This window comes from Macaca fascicularis, chromosome 5 (genome assembly GCF_037993035.2).
Source record: "Macaca fascicularis isolate 582-1 chromosome 5, T2T-MFA8v1.1".
NCBI lineage: Eukaryota > Metazoa > Chordata > Mammalia > Primates > Cercopithecidae > Macaca > Macaca fascicularis.
The window spans coordinates 92,304,663-92,321,704 of NC_088379.1; the positions used below are offsets into that span (position 1 = coordinate 92,304,663).

Genomic DNA, 17,042 nt, shown 5'->3' on the forward strand with positions numbered 1-17,042 from the left:
CTGATCTCAAGATACTGACTGGCTGCCCAGTCACAAGCCCATCACCCTACCCACCCAGTCCACCAAATGCCAAATATGAGATGCCTACAAGAAATACTTCCACAAAATTTAATATGTGTTACCTATTAATCATTTAGTATCAACAGTCCCCACATTTCTGTGTTTCAGGCAGGCTAATCATTAGTCTTTGCAAGCAGCAATATGAAACTCTTTTTTAAATGTGTTGTTTTACAGGATTTCAAATTATTGGTGGGGAGAAGATGGGAAGACTGGACCTAGGCATATTTATCAGTTCAATTACCCCTGGAGGACCAGCTGACTTGGATGGATGCTTGAAGCCAGGTACTTTACATTTTGGTAATTTTCTAAGTATTTTCTGACAGGCATAAATTTGCATGGGTGGAGAAAATGGAACTTAGGCCAAACAAAAATATTGAGAAAGAAATGATATTTCTAAGATTCAGAATAAATGTATCTTTGTTGTTGAAAATACTGGATTCTCTATTTGTACAGGAGACCGTTTGATATCTGTGAATAGTGTGAGTCTGGAGGGAGTCAGCCACCATGCTGCAATTGAAATTTTGCAAAATGCACCTGAAGATGTGACACTTGTTATCTCTCAGCCAAAAGAAAAGATATCCAAAGGTAATGTTGTGAATGTCTCTTATGTATTCTATGTCACTTTTCTGTCTCATTCCTTTTTAGTGGTATTTGCACAAAAGTGGATTCATTGTGTACAAAATTGATGCAACTTAAGTAAACTCTGATTATTTCGTGTATTCCATCTCCTTTCTCAAATCAGAGATAGAGTCATTTATCATTGTGTAGTTAATATTACATAACAGTTATATATAAAGTCCTGTCCTGAACCAGTGAAAAGGAAAGAACAACCACCAAAACCCAGAAATTTTAAAACAAGAATATATCATTTTGTCTCATTATCCCAGTCTTTAGCAGTTTAGAGACAAAGCACTTGATGAAGATCAGATGACCAGCATTTGAGCTTCACCTGTGCCTTTTATTAGGTGTATGACTTAAGTCTTCTTGAGCCATAGTTTTCTTTTGTTTTTACTTAAAGAGTAGACAGTGATCTTTGTCCTGCTTTGTCTGCCTTGCACAGAGTTATTTGTTATGAGGATCAAGCGGTAGCACAGTGTTTGTGGAAGAAGCACACATAGCCCCTGTGGCATAGAACAGTGCAGTGGGAAACAGAGAGGGTTACAGAATCCAGGGTCAGATTCTGTCTCTACCACCTAAAACTGTACACCTCGAGCAAATCACATGAACCTTCTAAGTCTCACTGTGCTCATATATCAAATGGTGACTATAAACATGCTTATCCTATAGATTATGAAAATTAATTGAGATAGTGCATGTAAAGAATGAGCACATTGCCTGGTGCATATGAAGCATTTAAATGTGAATTTTAGCTGTCATTAATATTGTTCTTCAAAAACGTTGAAGTGCTAGATACAAGTAAGTTACCTTCATGCCAAAGATACTGTGAAATACATAAAAGAATTGGTAAAAAAAAATTAGCCGAAAAACAATTTTAGATAGTGAATTTTAGACATAGCTTTGGATTCTTACGATAAAATAGAAGATGAAAAACATGAACTTATTGTATGTTGTGACAAAATCTTATTAAAATATAGATGAGTCATTTTGACTATGGTTTCTTCTTACTGAATATTATATGCATTTTGTATGTCTGTATATGTACATATATAAATAATATGTTACACACTTGTTTACTGTGAGTAAACACAATGGATAGATGGGAAATAGAAGACACCACCACTGCCCACAGGAGCCTTATATAATCTAATTATAATTTAGTCACATTAGGCAAAGGAAGACAACTGCAGTTGGAAATGTTGTAACATACTTCTAAGTTTAAAGCAGCCAAGACCAGAAATTTTTCATTGGGTCCCATTATTGACCATTTTTTAACCAAAAGGATCATAGGAATTCAGAATAAATGTATTGCCCCCTGAATAAAGCTCTAAGGGATTTCCATCTTACTCATGCTTTCAATAGATGTTTTATAGAAAATTTATTCATTTGTTCAACATTTGAATGTTCAACATTCATTTCTTCAGTGCCTGTGATGTGCAAGATAAAAAAACTCTGCCCTAATAGAACTTACTCTTTATCGGGGGAGGCAAGTATTCTTGTCTGACTAGACAGATTTTTAATCGTAACTATGGTAAGTGTTAACAAGAAGCCCAAGGTGCCAAGAGGGCATATAACAGAGGAACTTTACCTATTGTGAGGATCAGAGGAGGCTTTTCTTATCAGCAGAGTTTTGTGTGGTTTGTTTTTTCTGTCCATGCTAAATAAAAATTAAAAGCATAACGTTAAAAGTATACATCTGTGAAATTGTTTCTTCAGAAAGCTAGGTGAGTCTTATCATGGTATGTAACTATTTTGTAGTGTCACTTTGAAAAGAATTAAAACCCAAAAGAACGTAGAAAATTACCAATGTGTATTCTAGCTACCCCTGTTAATTGTTAGGCACCAAAGAGGAAGGTTTTTAGTTTTGTTTTTGTTTGCTAATTTTTAAAGTTACAGAATACATACTCATTTATTAAAAATAAATCCAATGTATGCAAAACATATGAAATAAGAAGTCAAAGTCCCCTTACCCCCTTTCGTAGGGAAACTTTTTGGCATACATGTAGCCTTCTGTGTAGAATAGATATATATGTGATATGTGTGTGTGTGTGTATATATAAAACAACATATATGTACACTATTTATTTTTTAAAATCTGTTTTATACTCTAAATGCCATTCTGTAACTGCTTACTTAACATATTCTGTTGCTATCCATGTGCATGCATATCTTTTTAATGCAACATTATATTTATGTTATAGATATATCAAAACTTATTTAACTTTTCTTCTATTGTTATGTATCCAAGTTAGCTATAATTCTATTATAAATGTTACTCCAATAAATATGCTTTTTAACACACCATTGAAAATGTACGTATTTCTAGAGGTTAGTTGCCTGGAACTAGATAAAAGAGTATGTACATTAAAATTTTGACAAGTGCCACCAAATTGGACTACAAAAAGTTTACCAATTTATAGACTAACCAAGTAGATATAGCAGTGCTTTTTTCCTCATACCATCAGTGGTGCTTGAAATTATCAGTTATTCTCATTTTTGTCAGCCAAATAAGTAGAGAACTGCATTAAACTGCAGACCCCTGAGCAATAGTGAGAATGTCTTTTCATATATTTACTATTTGTATTTTACTCTGAATTTCCAGTCTACATATCCCTTGTTCCATGGGAGTTTTGAAAACCTCTTTTTTGTTGAATTTTAGCAACTCTTTGTATATTAGGGATACTAATTCTTTGTTTATTGTTTGTTGTCAGAAATATTTTCTCTCTAGTTGCTCATTACTCTTAATTTTTCCCTTGTCGTCAATTACTACATAAAACTTTTAATTTCTTATAAATTCCCATCTTTAATTCCCTTACGTGTGCCTTCGGTGGTTTGTGTTTTCAGAAAGCTTTCTAAAGTGGCTTTTTGTTTGTTTGTTCTTTGAGACAGTCTTGCTCTGTCACCCAGGCTGAAGTGCAGTGGCACAATCACTGCTCACTTCAGGCTCTGCCTCCCGGGTTCAAGTGATTCTTCTGCATCAGCTTCCTGAGCAGCTGGGACTACAGGTGCACACCATCATGCCCAGCTAATTTTTGTGTTTTTGGTACAGACAGGGTTTCACCATGTTGGGCAGGCTGGTCTCGAACTCCTGGCCTCAAGTGATCTGCCTACCTCGACCTCCCAAAGTGCTGGGATTACAGGATTATAGGCATAAGCCACTGCGCCTGGCCTAAAGTGGCTTTTGATAAGAACTATATATAAGCAATTTGGAGTTGCCTTCCATGATAATCACTTGGAGTCCAAAAAAATGCAATCTAGTAGGTCAATATAAAGTAAGTGTGCAAATTACTATTTAATAAGGACAAAGTATGTTGGATACTAAGAAAATAGAAATTATCTATGGAATCAGTAGAGTCTTCACAGAGGATACTGGTTTGAAGTGGGTCTTGGAGAATGGAAATGGGGAGTTAAGGTGAAAAGGGTATGCATTTCAATAGAGGTTGTCACAAGAATGACCGAAGGAGAGAGACAAAGAAAGTCTACCAAACACATGACCTAATGGTGTTTTGCATGTGCTATCCTTATAAAATCTTTCCAACAACCTTCAGGAAACATTGTGTATGTGTGTAAGCACAAGCATGTGTGTCACTAACTTGTTATTCTCATTGATGGATTTTGACTTTTAGTGCCTTCTACTCCTGTGCATCTCACCAATGGGATGAAAAACTACATGAAGAAATCTTCCTACATGCAAGACAGTGCTACAGATTCTTCTTCCAAGGATCACCACTGGTCACGTGGTACCCTGAGGCACATCTCCGAGAACTCCTTTGGGCTGTCTGGGGGCCTGCGGGAAGGAAGCCTGAGTTCTCAAGATTCCAGGACCGAGAGTGCCAGCTTATCTCAGAGCCAGGTCAATGGTTTCTTTGTCAGCCATTTAGGTGACCAAACCTGGCAGGAATCACAGCATGGCAGCCCTTCCCCATCTATAATATCCAAAGCCACTGAGAAAAAGACTTCCACTGATAGTAACCAAAGCAAAACTAAAAAGCCAGGCATTTCTGATGCAACTGATTACTCGGACCGTGGAGATTCAGACATGGATGAAGCCACTTACTCCAGCAGTCAGGATCATCAAACACCAAAAAAGGCATAGTTTAATTTTAATATTTTGGTTTTCTCATTTAACAAAGCAAAATAGTAGCAAATACATTACAGAGCACAATAATCTACAAGATACTTTCATTATTCTGGAAAAAAGAAATAGTTTATATCTTCTAATTGCTACTGCATTTGATACTAACTTTCAGAGAAATCCACAGCTTTGGATGATAACTTTAAATGGCTATGACTCTGCAAACTTGCTGTCTAATAACCCAAAGAAGGAATATGCAGATTATGATTGTTTTCTTACCAGTTGTCTCTGGTATATTAATGTTTATATTAATAAGAGAGTTTTAATATCTGAAAATTGTTTCTAAATAGTTCATATAATGGACATTTGAATTTACTATTTATAGTCTAAATTCTTCTGAAGTTCTGAATGAATGATAATAACGACATTGAAAACAGCTCATTCTGGCTGGGCACAGTTACCCACATCTATAATCCCAACACTTTGGGAAGCAGAGGTGGGAGGATTGCTTGAGGCCAGGAGTTCAAGATCAGCCTGGGCAACATAGGGAGATCCTATCTCTACAAAACATTTCTTAAAAAATTATCCAGGCGAGGTGGCATGTATCTGTAGTCCTAGCTCCTTGGGAGGCTGGGTGGGAGGATTGCTTGAGCCCACAAGCCCAGGTGATCGAGCCAGACCCTAACAGAAAGAAGGGAAGGAAAGGAGGAGAGGAGGGAGAGAGATAAGGAAGGAAGGGAAGAAAGAGAGTAGCTTATTCCTAGAAATGATATAAATTTAAACCCAAATTCACAAGCAGTTTTAGAAAAAAATCTTACGCCTTTCGTTTACTGAAAAATCAACATTCCTCACAACAGTTATACTCTTATTAAATGGGCTTAGCTGTTGTTCCCATGTTTATATTATTGGATTCATAAATATAAGTAATGTAAACATGAAACCTCATTTTAGAGGCTCAGGTTAAAAGCTACTGCTTGATATATATTGATTATTAAAGGAAATAAAACTAATTTGTAAATTTAGGAATATAAAAAGCATTGGACCAGGATTATATAAAAGCCAAGTTTGAACTGGGTTCTGTATAGACTTCCATCTACCATATCTAGCAGTTTGACCTGAAGCAAGCTCTTTAATCTCTAGACATCAGTTTCCTCAACCATAAAATATGAATACATTGGACTAGAAGATCTCTAAGATCTCTTCCAACCTTTATGTTCTTTGACTATACTGTATCCTTTAATATCTTGCTTTTTCTTAATTTTTCCAAAAACACATATTTGTCTTTCGGTAATAATTCATTTTGACTCTAGTCAGCTTTGTCCTGAGCTAGGTTTAAAAAATAAATAAAAAAGAAAAATTATAATTCATTTTGACTCTAACAAGAAATCTTTGTTTGTTTTTTTTTTTTGTTAAGGAATCTTCCTCTTCAGTGAATACATCCAATAAAATGAATTTTAAAACATTTTCTTCATCACCTCCTAAGCCTGGAGATATCTTTGAGGTTGAACTGGCTAAAAATGATAACAGCTTGGGGATAAGTGTCACGGTACTGTTTGACAAGGTTTTCAAATGTTTTCTCTTCTTTAATTTCCAGCAGCCTATTGTATGTCAAGTTTTTAATTGAATTATTTTGCATCAAAAGGGACACATCAAATATTTCCAGAATCCTAAAATTGAATTATATCTTAAAACTTTTTAAAAAATTGTGTTAGTCACTTTCTCCTGTGATTTTAAAAAAATTAGACAAACACTACTTTGTTCTCCATAGATTTAATACTTGCTTTATCTGAATATAAAACTTGCAAATTGTAAAATTAATGCAATGCTTTTTAGATATTTGACATGAGCATAGATTATATATCTCTAAACTACATTATTAGTAATTAAAGACTGTATATTTCTATATACTCTCCATAATATAATACCTTGTAAACATGTTAGTATCTTAAAATTAGAAGTTCCCAAGGAATATATATATATATCTTTAAGGTAGTTGGAATGTGAGTATAGGCTATTTGATAAAATTATTTTTGAATTATACTGATGAAGATACTATCCCTCATTAGTATACTAATGAATATACTGTACATCAGCATGTGCTGATGGGATGCCACTGCTTTGGCTGATGAATTGAATCCTTTCTAGGCCTGAGATTTGAAAGAGAGTGCAAAATTTTTCATATTATAAAATATTTTGTCTTTTTCTCTTTAGGGAGGTGTGAATACAAGTGTCAGACATGGTGGCATTTATGTGAAAGCTGTTATTCCCAAGGGAGCAGCAGAGTCTGATGGTAGAATTCACAAAGGTATAGTGTTTACATTATGTAGGAATTATATACATGAATATTATAGCAAATAGATAAGGAATTATAAAGTTGATAACTGATCTTCAAATTTATAATATGAAATAAGAACATACTCAATTATAAAACTGTAGCATTAAGAAACTCTTTGATGCCATTTCAAAAACTATTCTTCCCAGCTTATTTTCTAGTATCAGAAGATATCTATACATCAACATTGTGTGGGAAGTTAAAAAACTTAAAAAGGAAAGAAAATATCTAGACAGTGCTTTCATTCATATTTTACATGTACTATGAAGCAAATTGCTGTAAAAACACTGACATCTACACTTGTTTTTTTTGTTTGTTTGTTTTGTTTTGTTTTTTCAAGACAGAGTCTTGCTCTGTCACCCAGGCTGGAGTGCAGTGGTGCAATCTCGGCTCACTGCAACCTCTGCCTCCTGGGTTCAAGTGATTCTTGTGCCTCAGTCACCCAAGTAGCTGGGATTACAGGCACACACCACCGACTAATTTTTGTGTTTTTAGTAAAGACAGGTTTTCACCATGTTGGCCAGGCTGGTCTTGAGCTCCTGACCTCAGGTGATCCCCCCACCTTGGCCTCCCAAAGTGTTGGGATTACAAGCGTGAGCCTCTGAACCCAGCCTGATGTCTACAATTCTAGTAAGAACTAACTAGGAACTTTCCTCCAATCTCTAAATATTTATAGTTCAACTTATCTTTTCTATTGATTTAAATTTATTTTTGTAAAGTTATTGTTCTAAAATATACTTAACATTAGCCATAAAATTGGGGAATAAATTAAATAACATATTAAAGAAACTCTGTAACACAGTTTCTTCCAGAGTTTGCCTGAGTCTCTCCTCAAACAAATTAATATCAAATAAGGCCATAAGATTTAAGTAATATGAAATAAGGCCATAAGATTTAAAAGAACATGTAGGATTTTTATTTATGATTTGTTTCTTTCAAAATAACTGCCTAATTTTTAGGTGATCGCGTCCTAGCTGTCAATGGAGTTAGTCTAGAAGGAGCCACCCATAAGCAAGCTGTGGAAACACTGAGAAATACAGGACAGGTAACAGATCATTACACCAACCTTTTACAGTACCTTAGAAGAGCAAAACAATGTGTGAATAAAATCAGTTCTCACTGAGATCTCTAAATTTGTTAGCTAATCCAGAAACCAAGTCTGATGTATATAACTATCTGAGTTGTTTTTTCCTTCCAAATTGAAATGCAAGTATTACAAGACATTTTTTACTGAGGAAGCTGACTTTCTATGTCATATTTAGCGTTTACATTACCAAAGAGATCTGATGGGGGAGGGGTGGAAATTGCGTTTTAAATTTGTTGTATAAACATCTGATTTTTAGTGATTTTCACTCTTATTCTTTAGCCTGAACATAACATTTATTTTGTTGAAGTACATTTTGAGTCAGGGAGTTTACCAAATTATCTATAATGGTCTTTGGAAGTTTTTGTTGTTGTTTTGAGACAGGGTCTTGCTGTGAGGCCCAGGCTGGAGTGCAGTGGTGCAATCGCGGCTCACTGCAACGTTGACTTCCCTGGCTCAAGTGATCCTCCTGCCTCAGTCTCCCAAGTAGCTGGGACTACAGGCGCGTGCCACTATGCCTCGCTAGTTTATTTTTTATTTCTTGTAGAGACGCGGGTCTCCCTATGTTGCCCATGCTGGTCTCGAACTCCTAGGCAAGAAGTGATCTTCTTGCCCCAGCCTACCAAAGTGCTGGGATTAAAGGCAGGAGCCATCGCACCTGGCTTTTTTTTTTTTTTTTTTTTTTTTTTTTTTTTTTTGAGATGGAGTTTTGCTCTTGTCACCCAGGCTGGAATGCGATGGCATGATCTCGGCTCATTGCAACCTCCGCCTCCCAGAGTCAAGCAATTCTCCTGCCTCAGCCTATCACGTAGCTGGGATTACAGGCACCCATCACCACACCTGGCTAATTTTTGTATTTTTAGTAGAGATGGGGTTTCACCATTTTGGCCAGGCTGGTCTCCAACTTCCAAGCTCAGGTGATCTGCCCACCTTGGCCTCCCAAAGTGCTGGGATTACTAGCATGAGCCACTGCACCTGGCCATTATCATACATTTCTAACATGTATTATATTTATAATAGATTACTTTTAATCATTTATCTTTCTATACAGAAATGTAATAAAAACTTGATTTTGGAACCTTCAACCCCTTGCTTTTGTTCCTCTGTATTTTTTTTCTCCCTCTTCATTTGGTGGACCAAATTTGGTAGTTACTTTAAATGATTTTATACTGTTAAGTCCTGAAAATGTATCTATTTTCTTAACATTCTTCTTAATTAATGAAATGCTATTTTATCCAGGTGGTTCATCTGTTATTAGAAAAGGGACAATCTCCAACATCTAAAGAACACATCCCGGTAACCCCACAGTGTACCCTTTCAGATCAGAATGCCCACGGTCAAGGCCCAGAAAAAGTGAAGAAAGCAACTCAGGTCAAAGACTACAGCTTTGTCACTGAAGGTCAGGCCTTGGGAGACTATAATCTCACCTTGAAATTATTCCTCGCTTATTCGAAATTTGATTTTTACATTTTGGATTACAGTTAATGCCCTAGTTTTGTTCATTATTCTTGCCAAGGGCAAATAATAATCTGACATAGCACCATACTGAATAAAGACAAACATATTTGCAGCTCATAGAGTCTGAAAGACTTTGGATAATGAAGTCATGCATGATTATGGTCTTTTAAAAATCCTTTAAATTGTTGTAAAATTCAAAATGAAATTTAGTAAGTGAAAAAATAAAGAAAAACAAATGGTGAGATGCCTTCAAACCCATGTGAAACCTTGACCCTTAGATTTTTTTTTTTTGTTTTTTGGTTTTTTTTTTGGAGACGGAGTCTCGTTCTGTCACCCAGGCTGGAGTGCAGTGGTGCAATCTTGGCTCACTGCAACCTCCACCCCTGGGTTCAAGCTATTCTCCGGCTCAGCTTCCCAAGTAGCTGGGATTATAGGCACACACCACCACACCTGGCTAATTTTTGTATTTTTAGTAAAGACAGGGTTTCGCCATGTTGGCCAAACTGGTCTTGAACTCCTGACCTCAGGTGATCCACCCTCCTCAACCTCCCAAAATGCTAGGATTACAGGCATGAGCCACCACACCTAGCCCCATCATTCTTTCTTTAAATCAGTTTGGTTTTTTTTTAAACACCCAAATCAACCATGAGCAAAGACTTTAAATATGGTTTTAAATTATTTTCTGGTTATTGTTCTTTTAATTTATTTAACTGATAAGAAATTTATTGAAATATTGCAATTTATCTAAGTTAAATTACACCTCCCCAGAATATTACAATGTCAGTTTATTTCCACATAACCTCCTCTAACGTTTATTTTGTTCTTCTTTTCATCTTTCTCACACTGTATACCTGAATTTCTCCCATATCTGTCCTTCCGTGGAATTTCCCCTTTTTTTTTTTAATCTGTTGTCATACTTTGTTTTGTTTTGCTTTTGTAGAGATTGGATCTCACTGTATTGCCCAGGCTGGTTTCAAACTCCTGGGTTCAAGCAACCCTCCTTCTTCGGCCTCCCAAAGTACTGGGGTTATAGGCATGAGACGCTGTGCTCATTAAAATACATGAGTTTGATGCATAATTCCATTTTCAGAATCCTACTTACAGAATTCTCCTTCCTAATCAAACAGCTTAGTTCATGCAGTTAGTTGATAAGATTTCTTAATGATGGAAATAGACTGTAGAATACGGCTTCAGTATACTATAAGAGTGCAGTAAGTACATACAGAGCTGTAAATATGGGAAAATAGACTTTTTAAAATGTGTCTAGAAGTATATATGTTTGTATGTTCATATGTAAACACAGCATGTTAACAATATCTCAATTTTTTTATATCTTTTTCTCCAGAAAATACATTTGAGGTAAAATTGTTTAAAAATAGCTCAGGTCTAGGATTCAGTTTCTCTCGAGAAGATAATCTTATACCGGAGCAAATTAATGCCAGCATAGTAAGGGTTAAAAAGCTCTTTCCTGGACAGCCAGCAGCAGAAAGTGGAAAAATTGATGTAGGAGATGTTATCTTGAAAGTGAATGGAGCCTCTTTGAAAGGACTATCACAGCAGGTGAGCCCCTAGCATGTGGAGTATAGCATTTTTAATGATGAGATGGATTGGCCTTTCAAAATGGTTTCATAATGCTGGTTTAACTGTACCTTCATTTGTCATTCATGGTATCCCCAGGAAGTTATATCTGCTCTCAGGGGAACTGCTCCAGAAGTGTTCTTGCTTCTCTGCAGACCTCCACCTGGTGTGCTACCGGAAATTGATACTGCGCTTTTGGTGAGACTTATGAAAAGTAATTTACATTTTTATAGCTTATCAACTTAGCAACTAGCTAATTCAGCTGTGGTGGTTTCATCATGAATTGTTCTCCTGGGTTTCATACCTGGCTACTTGTTTTAGGTAGGCGTGTTATCTTGTATGTGACAACTTCTTTGAATGTATTCCATATTTGTATAATAATATAAAGTAATTTACTTCACCTTCTCTTCTCCCCTTTCCAATTCTGCAATTCTAAGATTTTGGGGATTTGTTTCCTAAGCATAAATAGAAACAGAAAAATACATAAAGTAATGTTACAAAAACCTTTTGTCTATTTCTCCATTGAACCAAACAAGGAAAAGTGATTCTTATTCTGAGCTAGTTTGGATTAAAATGAGAATTCTTCAGAATTTTTGCCTTTTTTAACACAAAGTCACAGAGAAAGGGATATGTTTATCCATTTCCCTTTTTTACATCAAGGAATAGCTGAGGGATCCAAAATGGTGACTTATAAATTATTTACTGACAGGTAGGAATCTGAATGTAACCGAATTTAGATTTGACTGCTCACAGCTCAGAAGCCGTACACAAGAAACAAGGGTTGGTAGCAAGAGAAGCAGGTTTATTTGGAAAGCCAGCAAACTGAGAAGATGGTCATCCTAAAATATTATCTTTAGTCAGTACAGATTTCAGTCTCTTTTTAAGTTAAGGGCAAGAGGAAGAGAAGGGGATTGAGATCAAGAGGTGACCGAAGACCACAGACATCTGGGTGCCAGCAAGGGCCCGAGGAGGTTGGGAACCTCTTTGTCCTTAGTCAGGTGACAAAGCTCCTATAAATCTTTAACATAACATAGATAGTTGTTTACATACTTCTTCTTTGATCCCAGAGTTACTTTTTAAAACTACATGATTGCTGTTTTTGCATATTATCTCAGTGCTCTAAAATTATCCTTGCCTACGTGCAGAAATGGATAAAGGCCTCGTAAACAAAAGTGGAGTTAGTTATGTTCATTATTGCTGTTTCAGTGTTACATAGACATAGATGATACTGTTCTCATTAAAGAAAGACTGCTTTTGGCCTGTCTACTTAAAATAGCCTTCTGCTACCAGTGAATAGTGACTCCTGGGTATGAAAGGCAGGATTATCTGGGCCAGAAGTGTTAACCCTTATTATGGGGGAAGAGGAAAATAATATTATTAGGAGAACATTAATAGGAAAATAACATTTCTGTGAGATGCATTATAAATGCATTTTTAAAAACTACATTGATTTGAGGCACCAGATAGGAAAAAGTGAATGGAACTCTCTTTATGTGCATATAAGTTGGTATCAGTTTTTAGAAAACAATTTGGAAATACTTAAATAGCCTATTAAAAATGTGCTATATTCTGACAGTATAGAAAATTACAAAGTAATAGAAACTCGGGTAAAAATTTACATACAAAGAGGTTCTTCTAGATTCCTATTAATAATGAAAAGCTAGAAACAACTCTATGTCCAATAAAAGGAGAAGGCAGAAATAAAGGTATAGCCATCCACTGGACCATTATACAGGTATTAAAATTGTTTTAAAGTATATTTAAGGACTTAAGAAGATATTTATGATAGAACCCTAATTTTTGAAAATATAAGACAAAATACATATTACTCTAGTTCTAACTCAAGATATAAATTGTACAATATTAACTGTTTTATATATTATTTTCTCTAGTGAACATAAATTACTTTTATTATCAGAAAATTCAATGCATTTTTTAGTAGAAAGTTGTTCAATGGTTTATTTTCAAATAAATGCTTCTAAAATTCATAGAATGGTCACGAATCTCTTTAAATGTGTCCATTACAGACCCCACTTCAGTCTCCAGCACAAGTACTTCCAAACAGCAGTAAAGACTCTTCTCAACCATCATGTGTGGAGCAAAGCACCAGCTCAGATGAAAATGAAATGTCTGACAAAAGCAAGAAACACTGCAAGTCCCCATCCAGAAGAGACAGTTACAGTGACAGCAGTGGGAGTGGAGAAGATGACTTAGTGACAGCTCCAGCAAACATATCAAATTCGACCTGGAGTTCAGCTTTGCATCAGACTCTAAGCAGCATGGTATCACAGGCACAGAGTCATCATGAAGCACCCAAGAGTCAAGAAGATACCATTTGTACCATGTTTTACTATCCTCAGAAAATTCCCAGTAAACCAGAGTTTGAGGACAGGTATCATCAATATAATGTGAAAAGCTCAAAGCAACTGGTTGTTTTTATTAGCAGTAGCAGCAACATGCATTTCTCTAAGAATGAAATGTATGTATCTGTGACCTTCACAGTGGTTAGGCAGAGATGACTCTATTGGATGTCTAGCTATTGTGACTTGATAGTTTTAGTTAGCAAACCAATAAGCTCTCTAGTCAGTCAGCCTGAGTCTTTCTTCCCTCTTGAGCATATTTACTGGTAACTAAGAAAGTTATTTGTATTTCACCATTAATCATACTACTTAAACAGAAACAGAAGAGACTTATTTAGGCAGTAACACAGTGGGAGAGTAGGGACCAGAAATATAGAGGGGAGATAAGGGCAGAGAGTTTGCAAAAGGTAAGACAAAGAAGATGGGGAAAAGAAGAAATGATTGAAAACATAGAAGCATACAAAGAGAAAGACTACATCAATACATCACATAATTATTCATACATTTTACTCTTTGTTTATGTCTTTGTATCTATCCACATCCAACCATATTTGTTCAAGTTTTTTTCCTTCGTATTTTATCCAAAATAACCACAGGAGTCAGACTTTTATTCTTCTTTCTTCTTTTCCTTATTATGTTGAAACACACATTAAGCTTCTGATAACATTAGCTTCAGCTTTGAGTTAACAACTAGAAATCAAAGAATTCTATTTAACCTATCTTGCTGACTTTATGCAACTTAAAGAGCTTCGTCAAAATAGAACCTAGGCCGGTGCAATGGCTCACATCTGTAATCCCAGCATTTTGAGAGGCCAAGGCAGGCAGCTTGCTTGAGCTCAGGAGTTTGAGACCAACCTGGGCAACATGGCAAAACTCCATCTCTACTAAAAATACAAAAATTAGTTGGGTATAGTGACACACACCTGTAATCCCAGCTACGCGGATGGCTGTGGCAGGAGAATCACTTGACCCTAGGAGGCAGAGGTTGCAGTGAACCGCGATTTCACCACTGCACTCCAGCCAGGGCAAGAGAGTGAGACCCTGTCTCAAAAAAAAAAAAAAAAAGAACCTAGACAGAGAATAAATTATTGTTAATTTTAGCATTTAACAGATATGGAGTAAATTCATAGTCCAGAGTCATACAAAAAGTAACTAGGATCTCAGTTCAAATCAGACATGAATATTTGTTAAGCATTTTCTGTTTCTGGCACAAACTTACCATATTGACATTGAAATGTATCTGAAAATAGTCTTACTTCTTTGTCTCTGTAGTAATCCTTCTTCCCCTCTACCACCGGATATGGCTCCTGGGCAGAGTTATCAACCCCAATCAGAATCTGCTTCCTCTAATTCGATGGATAAGTATCATATACATCACATTTCTGAACCAACTAGACAAGAAAACTGGACGCCTTTGAAAAATGATTTGGAAAATCACCTTGAAGACTTTGAGCTGGTAAGTTTTTTCTCTATATTTAAAAAAAAAAAAAATTCCATATTTTTTAAAAGAAGGTGTGTTCATAAAGTTTCCCTTTAGGGAAAAAGCTATCTTTTAAAATAGCTTCATATCTGTGTCTAATAAATGGATAACATATCTGGTATGTTTCTATGCTGAGAAATTAAGAAATAAGGCAAAACGACCTGAGTATAAATCCTGATTCTACCACTGACTTGCGACAATTTGGCAGACTCCTATGGACCAATTGCTTAATTCTTCTGAGTCTTGGTAGCTTTGACTATAAGATGGAGCAAGTTACCTCACAGAACTGTGGTGAAGATTAAATGAAATAACATATGTAAAGCACCTAGTATAGTATCTGCTACAGAGGAGACCCTTAGTAAATATTGGTTTTGTCTGCTTCTCAAATTCTGATGAGTTACCTATTTAATTTTTAACCAAGTTTGAATGTAAGTTTTTTCCTCCTCCACACTTTTTTTGTGTGCTCAAATGGCATCCTTTACATTGTAATAATAATCCTAGAACTTCTAAACCTACAAATAAGATCTGGAAACAAAATTTCCAAGTATAATATCCTTTACATTGATTGAAAGTTGGCCTTTTTAAATACTGCTTTTATTATCCAAGTAATAAATGTTTATTGTAGAAAAATTATTAAACAGAGAAGAAGATTAAAGCCACTATAATCTTATTACCCCAAAACTGTTAACGTTTTGGAGCTAAGTTTCCAGGTACTTTTTTTTTTTTTTTTTTTTTGCCTATAATTGTGCATGTGTGTATTGGAGATGAGGGGTGTGCAGCATCTACATCTTCAGTTTCATTCTTAGCAATGGAGTAAAAATAATCTTTAATTTTTCTTAGAAATCTTTCACCCTTGTAAGCAACCTCTGTGTCTCATTTGAAATCTTTTAAAAGTATATTTTATTTATACAAGAAAATTAATAAGATTGTGATAATCACCAAAAGACTTCATATTTTTACCAAAAAAAAAAAATCTTTTTGTGACTCTTTGCATCTGTTTAGAAATATGTGGCTCTTTGCATTTTAGAAATATATGAATTTTTTTCTGAACCTTTCCTCCAAAAAGTATTCTGTGATCATCAAAGTATAACCACTATTGTGTCCTTATTTATCCTAAAAATATAAGAATGAAAGCATGAGTAAATTCTGTCTCTGCTGTCTCTAGACAAACACATAATGTTGTACTTAAACTTAACTTTTACATGGGATGCAGTCGGGGGACAGTCTGTCTAGAATCAGACAGACTGTCTAGAGTCAGACAGACTTGACTTCTCCACTTGGACAAGTTAAGTAACCTTTTAAGGTTTGACTTTCTCCTCTGTTAAGTGAAATAATAGTCATCTTTCTGTTTGTCTATAGTGCAGAATACACAACCTGAAAGTATTGTTTTCTTCCCTTAGGAAGTAGAACTCCTCATTACCTTAATTAAATCAGAAAAAGGAAGCCTGGGTTTTACAGTAACCAAAGGCAATCAGAGAATTGGTTGTTATGTTCATGATGTCATACAGGATCCAGCCAAAAGTGATGGAAGGCTAAAACCTGGGGACCGGCTCATAAAGGTGAGACATTTAAGAGGAATGGATTATTTGTGTAAATGTAGACAAAGAGCAAGCCAAAAAAAGAAGGTTAAATTATTGTAATACTGTATTTCTCTATTCGGTTTATGCTTCCTATTTACACCACTTAAAAGTAAAGGCCTTTATATCGTTAACAGTTTGGGAAATTATTTTTAATTTGAAAGTCCCTTTAATCTCAGTTATGGCATAAAACAAGCTATCTTAGGTCTTAGGGCCAGAAAGTTTAAATTACTTAGAGGATGAATTTCCTGGATTTGCAAAATAATGATGCATTTGTTAGGGATTTAACATTATTACTTCATTGTAATGGCTTGATTGTTGTGCCTATGATTTCCATAATAAAGAGGATTACCAATAAATTAGAGATCACTGTTGTGAATCTCTTACTAGCCAATATATATTATAAATTAGGAAGATTAT

The 17,042-nt window shown here is 35.4% G+C and overlaps 1 protein-coding gene across 18 annotated transcripts in view; it reads left to right on the forward strand.

Annotated features, from left to right (window-relative positions):
• Nucleotides 1-17,042, forward strand: part of PTPN13 (protein tyrosine phosphatase non-receptor type 13) — a 229,972-nt gene that overhangs the window by 168,436 nt on the left and 44,494 nt on the right. For 12 of the 18 annotated variants that reach the window (XR_012434937.1, XM_045393346.2, XM_065545225.1 and 9 more), the window contains 12 exons: nt 235-342; nt 514-645; nt 4,305-4,768; nt 6,168-6,314; nt 6,965-7,058; nt 8,045-8,130; nt 9,409-9,568; nt 10,973-11,187; nt 11,305-11,403; nt 13,233-13,597; nt 14,838-15,021; nt 16,446-16,604. Coding sequence is in view for 17 of the 18 variants with exons in the window: in XM_045393346.2 (XP_045249281.2) it covers nt 235-342; nt 514-645; nt 4,305-4,768; nt 6,168-6,314; nt 6,965-7,058; nt 8,045-8,130; nt 9,409-9,568; nt 10,973-11,187; nt 11,305-11,403; nt 13,233-13,597; nt 14,838-15,021; nt 16,446-16,604 (2,213 nt within the window). In the remaining variant the exon portion in view is untranslated. The remainder of the gene's footprint in view (nt 1-234; nt 343-513; nt 646-4,304; nt 4,769-6,167; nt 6,315-6,964; nt 7,059-8,044; nt 8,131-9,408; nt 9,569-10,972; nt 11,188-11,304; nt 11,404-13,232; nt 13,598-14,837; nt 15,022-16,445; nt 16,605-17,042) is intronic. The other 6 variants (XM_074040091.1, XM_074040084.1, XM_005555353.4 and 3 more) reach the window with 1 other exon arrangement.